At 41.8% G+C, this 14534-nt stretch overlaps 1 protein-coding gene across 2 annotated transcripts in view; it reads left to right on the forward strand.

Moving 5' to 3' along the window:
• LOC142366533 (uncharacterized) overlaps window positions 1–14534 on the forward strand; it is a 97733-nt gene that overhangs the window by 23324 nt on the left and 59875 nt on the right. For both annotated transcript variants that reach the window (XM_075448440.1, XM_075448439.1), the window contains exons 2-3: window positions 9457–9540; window positions 9717–9800. In XM_075448440.1, coding sequence (XP_075304555.1) covers window positions 9457–9540; window positions 9717–9800 — 168 coding nt within the window. The remainder of the gene's footprint in view (window positions 1–9456; window positions 9541–9716; window positions 9801–14534) is intronic.

The raw sequence follows: 14534 nt of genomic DNA on the forward strand, positions 1-14534 counted from the left end.
CCAATCAGGAGATGCTGCTGTCCCCTTTGCCTCCCTCTCCCACTTTTCTGTTTCTAGAAGTCAGGTGAAGAGGCAGTTGGAGAGACTGAACCGGAACAAGGCTGCAGGTCCAGATGGTGTCAGCCCCCGAGTCCTGAAGGCCTGTGCAGAGCAGCTCTGTGGGATTCTGCAACACCTTTTCAACCTTAGCTTGACCCAAGAGAAGGTACCACTGTTGTGGAAGACATCCTGTCTGGATCCGGTACCAAAGAAAACTCACCCTTCAGACATCAATGACTATAGACCTGTTGCCCTGACATCCCACATCATGAAGGTCCTGGAGAGACTCCTGTTGAACCACCTGTGTAAGCAAACCAGCACATATCAGGACCCCCTGCAGTTTGCTTATCGCCATGGAGTTGGAGTTGAAGACGCTATCATACACCTGCTTCAACAAACCCACTGTCATCTGGACAAAGCAGGCAGCACTGTGAGGATCATGTTCTTTGATTTCTCCAGTGCATTTAACACAATACAGCCTGATCTGCTTCGTCTGAAACTCCAGAAGACTCAGGTGGAGGCCTCAACAATCACCTGGATTAATGACTACCTGACAAACAGACCACAGTTTGTCAGACTGAAGAATTGTGTGTCTAACCAGGTGATAAGCAGCACAGTAGCACCACAGGGGACTGTACTCTCACCATTCAATTAATTTTTTTTTCAATTCAATTCATTTTTATTTGTATAGCGCCAAATACAACAAATGTCATCTCAAGGCACTTAGATAGTAAGTCCAATTCAAGACAATTGGAATTCAATTAATTAATAATAATCATAATTCATAAAATAATCCAATTCGTTCATATAGAGCCAATTCAAAAACAATTTCCTAGCTAAGAAAACCAACAGATTGCACTGAAAACTTTTTGTTTTTTGGTCCAATCTCCCGGCCTGAGCGTGCCTGAGGCGACTGTGGAGAGAAACGACTCCCTTTTAACAGGAAGAAACCAGACTCAGGAAGGGTGGCCATCCGCCTCGACCAGCTGGGGTTTGAGAAGACAGAAAGGGGGGGAGGGGGGAGGGGGGAGGGGGGGGGGGGAGGGCCGCAGCGGCGGTGGCACTGTAACACCATTCAAAGGATATCTGTTGGAACAGGGAAACACGAGTTAATGACCACAATAATATCACATATACATAAAGAGAGTAAAGTGAGGAAAGGTGTGACAGATGAGGCCCCCCAGCAGTCTGGGCCTATAGCAGCTTAACTATGGGATGTTTCAGGATCACCTGAGCCATCCCTATTCAAGGTAAACACAAGAAACTTGTGCTAACGAAAAAAAAAATAATAAAATAAAGGACCAGACTCAGTGAGTAATTCCCTATACTCCCTATATAGATCTGCTCCTCACACCACAACAACCATCTTTTTACAGCCACAAGCTACCTCAGCCTCTCACCAACTGCACACCAGTCACAGCGGGGTGGGGATGCAAACCCTGGTTCGGGTAGGGGGAGAAATAAAAGAGGTAAGATAAGCGGGAATGGGATTCAAACCCTGGTTCGGGTAGGGGGTAATGAAAGTATAGAGGGTGCCAGAGGTGGAGGCAGAACAAGACACACTAGCAGATACACTATCAGATTCAACAGACCTAACTATAAGCTTTATAAAAAAGGAAAGTTTTAAGCCTGGTCTTAAAAGTGGAAAGGGTGTCTGCTTCTCGGACATTTACTGGCAGCTTATTCCACAATAGAGGGGCCTGATAACTGAAGGCTCTGCCTCCCATTGTACTTTTAGAAACTCTGGGAACCTCAAGTAAACCTGCAGTTTGGGAACGAAGTGCTCTGTTAGGAAAATATCTTACAATGAGATCTTTAAGATATGATGGAGCTCGGTCATTAAGAGCTTTATATGTAAGGAGAAGAATCTTAAATTCTGTTCTGAATTTAACAGGGAGCCAATGAAGAGAAGCTAAAACTGGAGAAATATGATCTCTCCTGTTAGTTCTCATCAAAACTCTGGCTGCAGCATTTTGGATCAACTGAAGGCTTTTCAGAGAATATGTGGGACAGCCCAATAATAAAGAATTACAGTAGTCCAATCTTGAAGTAACAAATGCATGAATTAGTTTTTCTGCATCACTCTGAGACAAGATGTTCCTGATTTTAACAATATTACGAAGGTGAAAGAAGGCAGTCGTAGAAACCTGTTTTATATGCGAGTCAAATGATAAGTTCTGGTCAAAAATAACTCCAAGGTTCCTCACTGTAGAACTAGAAGCCAAGGAAATACCATCTAGAGTAACTATATAGCTAGACAATTTCTCCCTGAAACGCTCAGGTCCAAAGATAACGACTTCAGTTTTGTCTGAATTTAGAAGCAGACAGTTCTGAGTCATCCAGGTCTTTATGTCTTTAAGACATGCTTGTAGTCTGACCAACCTATTGGGTTCATCTGGTTTTATAGATAAGTACAGCTGAGTATCATCAGCATAGCAATGGAATTTATGCCATGCTGTCTAATAATGTTACCTAATGGAAGCATGTATAAAGTGAAAAGAATCGGTCCAAGCACAGAACCCTGGGGAACTCCATGACTTACTCTGGTGTGTGAGGAAGATTCTTCATTTACAAGAACAAACTGAAATCTATCAGATAAATATGACTTAAACCAGCCTGATGCAGTTCCTTTAATCCCAATAACATGTTCAAGTCTGTGTAATAAGATACTGTGATCGACCGTATCAAATGCAGCACTGAGATCCAACAGGACAAGCACAGACACAAGTCCGCTATCAGAGGCTAAGAGGAGATCATTGGTAACTTTCAGCAGTGCAGTTTCTGTGCTATGATGCACTCTGAATCCTGACTGAAACTCTTCAAACAGATTATTTCTGTGTAAGTGATCACAAAGCTGAGCTGCAACTATTTTTTCAAGAACTTTAGACATAAAAGGGAGATTGGATATAGGTCTATAATGAGCCAACACTTCTGAATCAAGAGTAGGTTTTTTAAGTAAAGGTTTAATTACAGCAACCTTAAAAGTCTGAGGTACATATCTTGTCAACAAAGACAGATTGATCAAATCCAATATGGAAGTGTCAATTAATGGGAAAACCTCCTTGAACAGTCTGGTTGGGATTGGGTCTAAAACACAAGTTGATGGTTTAGAAAAGACTATTGCTGTTGTTAGCTCAGAGAGATCAACTGGGCAGAAGCCGTCTAAATACAAATCAGGTTCTAAAGATACTTCTAAAGCTGCTGTACTTGATGATACATCACTGATAATAGTGGGAAGGACTCCATCAATCTTCTCTCTGATAGAAACAATTTTATTAATAAAGAAGCTCATGAAATCATCACTGCTGAGAGTTAAAGGAATAACTGGCTCAGCAGAGCTCGGACTCTTAGTCAGACTGGCTACAGTGCTGAAAAGAAACCTGGGATTATTCTTATTCTCTTCTATCAATGATGAATAATAAGCAGTTCTAGCTTTACGAAGGGCTTTCTTATACATTGTTAAACTATCTTTCCAGACTAACTGAGACTCTTCTAAATTAGAGGAACGCCACTGTCTCTCCAGCTTTCTTGCAGTCTGCTTTAAAGCACGCAGCTGTGAATTATACCAAGGAGCCAACCTCTTCTGACTGATCACCTTCCTTTTCAGAGGGGCAACATTGTCCAGTGCTGTACGCATTGAAACTATAGTGCTGTCAACAAGAGAGTCAAGTGCTGCTGGAGTAAAGTTTAGGTAGTCGTCCTCTGTCATATCTGCACATGGCAGTGAAGAAAAGGATGATGGAATTAATTCTTTAAATCTGGTTACAGCATCCTCTGATAGACACCTTCTATACGTAAATTTCTTCTCAGAAACTGTATAGTAAAGCAATGTAAACTCAAAGGTTATCAGAAAATGGTCAGATAAGACAGGGTTATGAGGGAACACTGTTAACTGTTCACTCTCAATGCCATAAGTCAGCACAAGATCAAGGGTGTGATTAAGGCAGTGAGTCGGTCTGTGAACACTCTGAGAAAATCCAATAGAGTCCAATATAGAATTAAAGTTCATATTCAGGCTGTCATTTTCAACATCTACATGAATATTAAAGTCACCCACTACAATGACTTTATCTGTACTCAGCACTAACTGGGATAAAAACTCTGAGAATTCAGACAGAAACTCAGAATAAGGGCCAGGTGGACGATACACAACAACAAACACAAGAGGTTTCTGTGATTTCCACTTTGCGTGGGAAAAACTGAGAATCAGAGATTCAAAAGAGCTCAAACTAATCTTGGGTCTGGGACTGATGAGTAACCCTGATCTGAAAATAGCTGCCACTCCTCCTCTGCCTGTGGTTCCAGGAACGTGATCATTTAAACAGTCAGAGGGAGTTGCTTCATTAATGCTAACATGATCCTCCTGCTGCAGCCAGGTTTCTGTAAGACAAAATATATCAATATGATGATCACAAATCAACTCATTCACTAACAGAGACTTCGAAAGGAGAGATCTGATATTCAGCAAACCACATTTAATAGTATGATGTTTTTGTTCAGTTAAAGTTTTTGTTTTAATTTTTTTTTTGCACAAGAGGATTTGCTCCTTTTGTGTTAATTGATTGGGGGGGTAGCAGCAGGTGGGAAGCTGCAGAGAAGTGTGTAAGACTACAACTCTGCATCCTGGTCTGAGCCCTGGGTTGTCATGTTTTAGGGTGGCAAATAAATTCATCCATATTTCTAGAAATGAGAGCTGCTCCTTCCAAAGTGGGATGGATGCCGTCTCTCCTCATCAGACCAGGTTTTCTCCAGAAAGATTGCCAATTATCTCTGTAGCCCACGTTGTTTGCTGGACACCATCTAGACAGCCAGCGATTGTAGGACGACATGCGGCGAAACATGTCATCACTGGTCAGATTTGGCAGGGGTCCAGAGAAAACTACGGAGTCCCACATTGTTTTGGCAAAATTACACACCGATGCAACATTAATTTTAGTGACCTCCGATTGGCGTAACCGGGTGTCATTAACGCCGACGTGAATAACTATTTTACCATATTTACGTTTATCCTTAGCCAGCAGTTTTAAATAGGATTCTATGTCGCCCGCTCTGGCCCCTGGAATGCATTTGACTATGGCCGCTGGTGTCTCTAATGCCACGTTTCTGACTATAGAGCTGCCAATTACCAGGGTTTTGTCCTCAGCGGGTGTGTCGCTGAGTGGGGAAAATCTGTTTGAAGCGTGGACAGGTCGATGGTGAACAACGGGCTTGACTTTAGAGCTATGCCTCTTCCTGACAGTCACCCAGCCACGTTGTAATCCTGGCTGCTCAGGTTCTGCTAGGGGGAGGCTAATTGAGCTAGCTACGCTAGGTGGCTCCACACTGGCAAAAGGGACCTGGCTCGCTATCGGTTGATTTTCAACAGTGCAGAGCCGAGCTTCCAATTCAGATAACCTCGCCTCCAAAACTACAAAAAGACTACATTTGTTACAAGTACCATTATCGCTAAAGGAGGCAGAGGAGTAACTAAACATCTGACACACGGAGCAGGTGAAAGCAGGAGAAGGAGGAAGAGAACCGGTAGCCATGCTACGCTAGAGAACCAGACACACCGTTAAAAAGTGAGAATAAAGATCTGTAGGAGTGTGTTAGAACAGAACGGTAAGCTATAGAGTTAACTATGCAAAATTGTGTAAGTTATAGATCGAAATAAAGTGATTAACAGTACTCCAAGCGGAGCATGAAATTCCACAGTGCACAACCAAGGTAACAGGAAGTGATGCAACAAGTCTTACCGCAAAGCGTCACAGCGTCAGATCTGCAAGGGACATCATCTCATTCCTTTTCACTCTGTACACTTCAGACTTCCAGTACAAGTCAGACTCCTGTCATCTACAGAAATATTTAGATGACTCTGCAGTTGTCGGATGTATCAGAGATGGACAAGAAGCTGAGTACAGAGAGCTGGTGGACCGCTTTGTGGCATGGTGTGGGAACAATCATCTCATCTTGAATGTTAACAAAACAAAGGAGATGATTGTAGATTTCAGGAGAAACAGGGTCAGATCAAACCCTGTTTCCATCATGGGAGAAGAAGTGGAGGTTGTTGAGGAATATAAATACCTTGGTGTTCATCTGGACAACAGACTGGACTGGAGACACAACAGTGAAGCCATCTACAAGAAAGGACAGAGCAGACTGTACTTCTTGAGGAAGCTAAGGTCCTTCAAGGTTTGCAGCAAGATGTTGCAGATCTTCTACAAGTCTGTTGTTGAGAGCGTCATTTCCTCTGGCGTCATTTGTTGGGGCAGCAGCATCAGAACCAGGGACCTAAAAAGACTCAACAACCTGATAAAGAAGGCTGGTTCTGTTCTGGGGACGACTGTGGAACCTCTGGAGACAATAATGCAAAGAAGGATTTTGCATAAAATCAAGAGAATTATGGACAACCCTAAACATCCTCTCCATGAGACTGTTATCGGAAAACAGTCTCTTCAGTCAAAGGCTTCTTCAGTTTGGATGCAAAACGGACCGCTACAGGAAATCTTTCCTGCCCACAGCCATCAGCATCTATAATAACTCCTTGATTTATTGAGTTACATCAACATTTAATTTCCCTCTGGGATAAATAAAGTATTTTTGTATTTGAATTGAATTTGAATTATGACAGCGTATTGAAGATATTCTTTGATTTCAAGTAAAGTGGTCAGATTTTGATTTGTCATGACATATCATGAAGTATAACCTGACTGTCATGACACCATTATGACATTTTAATGAAGATATTCTTTGAACTCACCAGGGTTTGCAAAAATAGTGTTGTCTCATAAAATCATCAAAACCAACAGCAGTGTTCTGAAATCAAATGTTCAAATTGAATTCAAAAGATGTTTTTCAAAGTTATAGTAAAATGTTTATTAATTGTATACATATGAGAAAATAAAATAATGTCAAATCTGCCCTTTAATTTGATCAAATAAATGAAAAAAGAACCGGATGAAGTGGTAAATAGTTTAAGTAAGAGAGCACAACAAACCAGATAAAACCAACAGACTACCATCCCTTTATGTGTTTTTTGTTTTAAAAAGCCAGAAAATCATTTTGTGAATATCCAAAAATTCACACTGAGCATTCCTGTAGTAAAATGGTGACACAGTTGTAACGTTATTGGGCATTTATATATGCATCAAATATAAGGATTTATAAGACGTTCTCACTGTCTCAAATAAACCTTAAACCTCGAATTAAGGGCACCACCTTCCTATATTTTACTTGCTTTAAGTTACAGTCAGAGAGAAAAACTGTTAAAATCTTACGATCCTGGTATGTTAAATTAATAATCAATTAATAATCAATTAATAATCAGTCTCATATCTCGCTACTTTCGTGAAAGTTCTCGTTTGGTTGGACAGACATTACGTAAAGAAAGCATACGACACAATCTGTGATTATAACATATATATATATAGATATATGAACTATTTATTAAAATGATATGACCAAAACATGAACCTTTAAAACAAACAGGAGATGCATTGAATATGGGTGATTATATAAAACACTTAGTGAATGGAAAATAAAATATGGGGAATGGAGAGATACTGGATGTATTCAAATAGTTTAGGTTGGCTGACTATTTGACGCTAAACACTGACATTTTGGATTAATTTATCATTCTGTGAAAGCCTCGAGACATCCATCAAACCCACTTTAAGGTGAAAACGGGTCGGTCTTACTGTGCTGAAGTTCTGCTTAGTCAGCTCGGAACACGGCAGCGGCCACGCGGGGTCCGAGGGGATTTCTCTTCCGCTCTCTGGGCCTTCCTGGTTGTGGTGGCTGACTTTAGCGGACTTCTCAGTTGCTTCTTTTCACCGGGAAACGGGAACGATGGTGCCGAGGGCTGTGGTTAGATGATCGAATCTTCTGAGTGTCAGTGGGTCCGTTGCTGCTTTCTCTGATGAAGTGAACTTAAGTTCACAGAAGATTAATAAAAGGTTGCTTGAGTTGGCTTTCTGGGTAGGAAAACTTCATTCTGTTCTTATCTTTGTTCGGGTCTTTCTTTCTCGTCTCCGGGGTCTCACTGGGTTCTGGAGGGCTTCCTTCCGGTCGTCCTCTGCATCGCTCATCCTCACGTCCTTCCACTCTCTCCTGAGATTATGGGAAAACTCCCAAACTCTGGTGAGCTCTTCTCTTCTGCTCAAACCATCTCCAAATCTCTCTGAGCAACTGTTCTCTGTTCTGTTCTGAAACTCTGGGTTGGAACTCTTCTGGAACAAGAGCGTGTGTTTTTCGCGGGCTCCGGGTTTTGATTCTCGGAGGCGGGGCATGACGTAAGCTTACACTACTCTTTCAGCCAATGATATGCTTGAACTGTGTGCATGTCTGCCTGGGTGTCTGTGTAAGATGATCTGTTTTGCGTGGGGATTTCTGGATAGAACAAAGAAACTCTTATTTCTCCGTTACTCCGTCTCATAGAACATTTGTCTCGGTGATTCTGAAAACACTACATCTTGTTAAGATATGCAGGTTAAAGAGATAACATAGACTTGCAATATAAAGACATCAAAATAACACACATGATAAAGACAATTATGACTTTCAAAATTCAGATGGATATCTATGAAATCGTGACATATGAATAGTGAACCACACAATGTTAATTTTCTGTGTTAACAATGGGGATAGCAAACAAATACCAAATAGATACCGAAGGGACATCGTTAAAAGTTAATAGTTGCATATATCTTGTCCATTTTACTGAGTCCTCGGGGATTTAAATGTTCAACTAATCAACACTGCAGACCACTAGGGGGCAATGTGGTTCCATCAGGCAGGTTGGGCATTTTCCACCAAGATCAGTTCTTTGTCAATATTTAAGCCAGAATCGTACAAATTGTCTCTATATGCGTGTTGTGATCAAGCTGGAAACCTGAAAGAAATTGTACACGGTTATCAAACACATTTAATATAGTTTTAAGGTTCGACTAAAAGTGAGTCTTATGAAGTCTTCTCAGTTCGTGTGTAGCCATCTGGTCGGTTCTCTTGTGGGAAAGGGTGTTAAAGTGTCAACTTCGATTTGTGGTGAAGATAAGATAGTAAGTCTCCCACCTCTCCAACATAAAGATTCTTTGTTCATTCGAGTTTATCCCAATTTTTATTGCAAGCGTCTGTTGAAAAACTTTCAAAAGGGCAGGAGGTTGTTGTAAATTAGGCAGTTTCTGTCTCTCTTTCCTTTGTGGAAAGAAAATGAAGACCTGTTTTTTATCCACATATGTAAACATCCCCCACAGGAATGTTGGTTTTGTCAAAGTTTGAAAAACTCTTAATCCGCACGGCACTGTGACTGCTACACAGTAATCAAATACAATCCAGCCCAGCTGCAGAGAGTTTTGACCTGCTTTATAAGACTGACTCTGGCACATGGACATCCTGTCTAATGTAGCAGTCTGATATCTGGCTTTTTGTTTGGTTTCTCAGCCCGTGCAGCTGAAATGGCACAACTTCAGTCCAGAGTGAACAGCAGTGAGAGCTCACTTGATGAACTGACGAAGAAGAATTCAGGTGAGTGTCATATCCCAGTGATTAAAAACATCCCCAGATACAGTATCGGCTCCGAGTTTTCCAAAGAATCTAAACGTGGAAGCATTAGAATTGCTTTTTCATTCAGAGGTCAAATAGATTTTCGTGTTGAAAAACCCCACAGTGATGCAGATCTTTATCTGCTGGTGTGTCTGCAGCTTTGGCCGCAGAGCTGCCGTTCCTGCAGACAAGACTCAGGGCCAGTGAGAGCACTGTGGATCAGCTCAGGAGGAAGAACACAGGTCATCATCCTCAGTCCTCACATTATCATTTACTCTGTGTTCGTTGACATTAATGCTGACACATAAAACATTCACTGATCTCAAGATCCGATCAAAGACTGATGAAGAAACAGACACAGCTGAGTCCAGTGCTTCAGCACCAGCTGACATGGGGTGTATTGGATGGAATCAAACACAACTGTACTGTTGCATTGTTTATATCCGTTGGGTAAAGTCTTTCATACTGTGATATTTCTTTTAGCCACACATCTATTGTATATAGGTACCTTTAGAATTTCTTTTTCATAGTATCAGTTATTTTTTTTAAATCCATTATCAAGTGGTATTAATGGTTCCATTACCATTGATATACTTGCAAACAGAACAATTAACTTTTTTATAATTACATTTATAATTTTCTAATAAGAATTTCACAAAAAAAAGAGGAAAAAAACTCCTATGGGCTACATGGTTTAGAACTTCCAAAGCTCTGGTGCAATTTAAAGGATGGGTTAAGTTCTCAGTTCAGCTCTGCATTTGTAAGAACAATGAGCCTCATGGAAGAACATTTTCGTATTTTTATTCTAAATTTCTCTCACTTTTTTCGAACGAAGGTCTCGTACGAACACGCCACGTCAGATTCAACAAACGCTCTTAACTTTGTAAAAAATGTATAAACGACTTGCGTAAATGATGAATGCCACCCGTGCGTATTTAAAGCAATACAATGTAACTTCTCAAAAAGCCCACTATGGAGCTCCCCCTACAGGCTTGGAGGTAATGTATGGTTACACTGTCGTAAATACAACACCCTTTCGCTTTCACGTTTGTTGACGAACCGGCGAGGAGTCAGAAGGTGCAAGCTATGTCGACCGAGAAGGTAAGAGTAATCAAATGTACCTGGGAGCGTGAGAGGGGTCTATTTGTTTTTGCGGTAGGTGTGCCAGAAAGCAAGTCGAAGTACTTCCGCTCAGCTCCCGGGCCGCTCCAGCAAAGTTACATAGCGCAGTTATTCCAACTCAGACCCCCGAAGGGAATAGGAAACAGGCCAATCGTAATATTAAAACTCATTCTAGCCGCACAATTTTTTTCAAGCTGTTATTTTAAGATAGAAATGTTACATAGTATTGCTTGAATTGCACGTGCACGAGGATAGTAGATTTGCATAATCTTGGGGCGGTCGGTGGCGTAGTGGGTTAACCAGCTGCCCCATGTACAGAGGCTACAGTCCTCGCTGCAGCGGGCCCCGGTTCGAGTCCCACACCGGACGGCCCTTTGCTGCATGTCTTCCCCATCTCTCTGCCCCCTGCTTCCTGTCTCTCTCTCCAAATGTCTATCCATTAAAGGCATAAAAAAGCCCAAAAAAATATTTGCATAATCCACACCCAAAATGATACCATATAAGGCTGTGCTTCCTCTCTCCTGTGCCAGGAAGTGTTGAGTGTTGAGTCATGAGAATGGCATCAAGGTGCAAAAAGAACAACTTTAGGGGCTCTGAGACTGAAGTTCTGCTTTCAGAGATCCAAAAAGGAAAATCTGTCATTTTTAGCAGTGTCAGCAGTGGAATTACGGGACCTACTAAAGCCAAGAAATGGGAAGTTATTAAAGTGCTGTTAATTCCGTGTCACCTGTAGTTCTTAATGTCACCGAAATAAAAAAATAAATGGTTTGATATGAAAATGGCTTAAAAAAAACGTCTCGCCATGGGCAGGCGCTCGATGACTGCAACTAAAGCCGTGCAATCAGTTGTTGCCTCATCATGATGGCTCTTTGATGGGGCGGTCCATGAGGGGGGTCTTCTGGCACCACACCTTCTGGTCTGCCTGGGCTGGTTCAGGTAGTAGGAGACCCTCGTTCATGGCAATATTGTGCAAATCTGGCATGCCTTCTCTGGGCTATAGAGCAGTTTGCCCCCCGCTGCATGGAGACACCCCCACCTGGCCTTCAGCTCAGTGCGCTCCACAACAGCACGGGTGCTTTGATGCGTATATGTGTGCAGTCTATTGCTCCGATTATGTTTGGCAGTCCAGCCACAGCATGAAGTCCCTCTTAATTTGTACTTGCTGGACAGCGGTGTATGGGAATTTGATGTAGCATGGGTGATAAACTGATGAGAGCTTTGATGACCAAGGGGAGCGCACGACTCACAGAGGACTGGGACACCCCCGATCTGTCTCCAATCTCCCTCTGAAAGGTTCCAGTGGCCAAAAATCCAAGGGTGGTGAGGACCTGGACGTGTGGTGGAATTGGGTTTGTTCGGCATGTTTCTCTCTGGAGTTGTGGCTCTAGCAAGCTGCATATTTGCAGCAGCATAGTCCTTGGCAGTCTTAATCGCCATGTCAGCCATTCGTCTGTCTCCGCAGGACATCTACACGGTCTCAGAACACACGCTCTCTTCAAAGAGCCTGACGCACTAAGGCATCCAAAAGTAGCAAGTCAGCCGCTGGTTACGCTTCCCATTGACCTTGTTATATCCAGAGTCAAATTAACCTTCAATTAGTGCATAATTTAAGTCAAACAGAATAATGTCAGCATCATTATGGGGTATAATGTATATATTTATTTATGTTTGCTTCAAAGTAATTAAATGTACAATCCATTAGTCAAGCAAACTTGATTGATTGATTTACGTATAGAAGGTGTCTATCAGAGGATGCTGTAACCAGATTTAAAGAATTAATTCCATCATCCTTTTCTTCACTGCCATGTGCAGATATGACAGAGGACGACTACCTAAACTTTACTCCAGCAGCACTTGACTCTCTTGTTGACAGCACTATAGTTTCAATGCGTACAGCACTGGACAATGTTGCCCCTCTGAAAAGGAAGGTAATCAGCCAAAAGAGGCTGGCTCCTTGGTATAATTCACAGCTGCGTGCTTTAAAGCAGACTGCAAGAAAGCTGGAGAGACAGTGGCGTTCCTCTAATTTAGAAGAGTCTCAGTTAGTCTGGAAAGATAGTTTAACAATGTATAAGAAAGCCCTTCGTAAAGCTAGAACTGCTTATTATTCATCATTGATAGAAGAGAATAAGAATAATCCCAGGTTTCTTTTCAGCACTGTAGCCAGTCTGACTAAGAGTCCGAGCTCTGCTGAGCCAGTTATTCCTTTAACTCTCAGCAGTGATGATTTCATGAGCTTCTTTATTAATAAAATTGTTTACCAATGATCTCCTCTTAGCCTCTGATAGCGGACTTGTGTCTGTGCTTGTCCTGTTGGATCTCAGTGCTGCATTTGATACGGTCGATCACAGTATCTTATTACACAGACTTGAACATGTTATTGGGATGAAAGGAACTGCATTAGGCTGGTTGAAGTCATATTTATCTGATAGATTTCAGTTTGTTCTTGTAAATGAAGAATCTTCCTCACACACCAGAATAAGTCATGGAGTTCCCCAGGGTTCTGTGCTTGGACCGATTCTTTTCACTTTATACATGCTTCCATTAGGTAACATTATTAGACAGCATGGCATAAAGTTCCATTGCTATGCTGATGATACTCAGCTGTACTTATCTATAAAACCAGATGAACCCAATAGGTTGGTCAGACTACAAGCATGTCTTAAAGACATAAAGACCTGGATGACTCAGAACTGTCTGCTTCTAAATTCAGACAAAACTGAAGTCGTTATCTTTGGACCTGAGCGTTTCAGGGAGAAATTGTCTAGCTATATAGTTACTCTAGATGGTATTTCCTTGGCTTCTAGTTCTACAGTGAGGAACTTTGGAGTTATTTTTGACCAGAACTTATCATTTGACTCACATATAAAACAGGTTTCTAGGACTGCCTTCTTTCACCTTCGTAATATTGTTAAAATCAGGAACATCTTGTCTCAGAGTGATGCAGAAAAACTAATTCATGCATTTGTTACTTCAAGATTGGACTACTGTAATTCTTTATTATTGGGCTGTCCCACATATTCTCTGAAAAGCCTTCAGTTGATCCAAAATGCTGCAGCCAGAGTTTTGACGAGAACTAACAGGAGAGATCATATTTCTCCAGTTTTAGCTTCTCTTCATTGGCTCCCTGTTAAATTCAGAATAGAATTCAAGATTCTTCTCCTTACATATAAAGCTCTTAATGACCGAGCTCCATCATATCTTAAAGATCTCATTGTAAGATATTTTCCTAACAGAGCACTTCGTTCCCAAACTGCAGGTTTACTTGAGGTTCCCAGAGTTTCTAAAAGTAGAATGGGAGGCAGAGCCTTCAGTTATCAGGCCCCTCTATTGTGGAATAAGCTGCCAGTAAATGTCCGGGAAGCAGACACCCTTTCCACTTTTAAGACCAGGCTTAAAACTTTCCTTTTTGATAAAGCTTATAGTTAGGGATGGCTCAGGTGATCCTGAAACATCCCATAGTTAAGCTGCTATAGGCCCAGACTGCTGGGGGAGCTCATCTGTCACACCTTTCCTCACTTTACTCTCTTTATGTATATGTGATATTATTGTGGTCATTAACTCGTGTTTCCCTGTTCCAACAGATATCCTTTGAATGGTGTTACAGTGCCGCCGCCGCAGCCCCCCCCCCCCCTTTCTGTCTTCTCAAACCCCAGCTGGTCGAGGCGGATGGCCACCCTTCCTGAGTCTGGTTCTGCCAGAGGTTTCTTCCTGTTAAAAGGGAGTCGTTTCTCTCCACAGTCGCCTCAGGCACGCTCAGGCTGGGAGATTGGACTGAAAAACAAAAAGTTTTCAGTGCAATCTGTTGGTTTTCTTAGCTAGGAAATTGTTTTTGAATTGGCTCTATATGAACG

The sequence above is a fragment of the Odontesthes bonariensis genome, chromosome 17 (assembly GCF_027942865.1).
Source record: "Odontesthes bonariensis isolate fOdoBon6 chromosome 17, fOdoBon6.hap1, whole genome shotgun sequence".
Lineage (NCBI taxonomy): Eukaryota > Metazoa > Chordata > Actinopteri > Atheriniformes > Atherinopsidae > Odontesthes > Odontesthes bonariensis.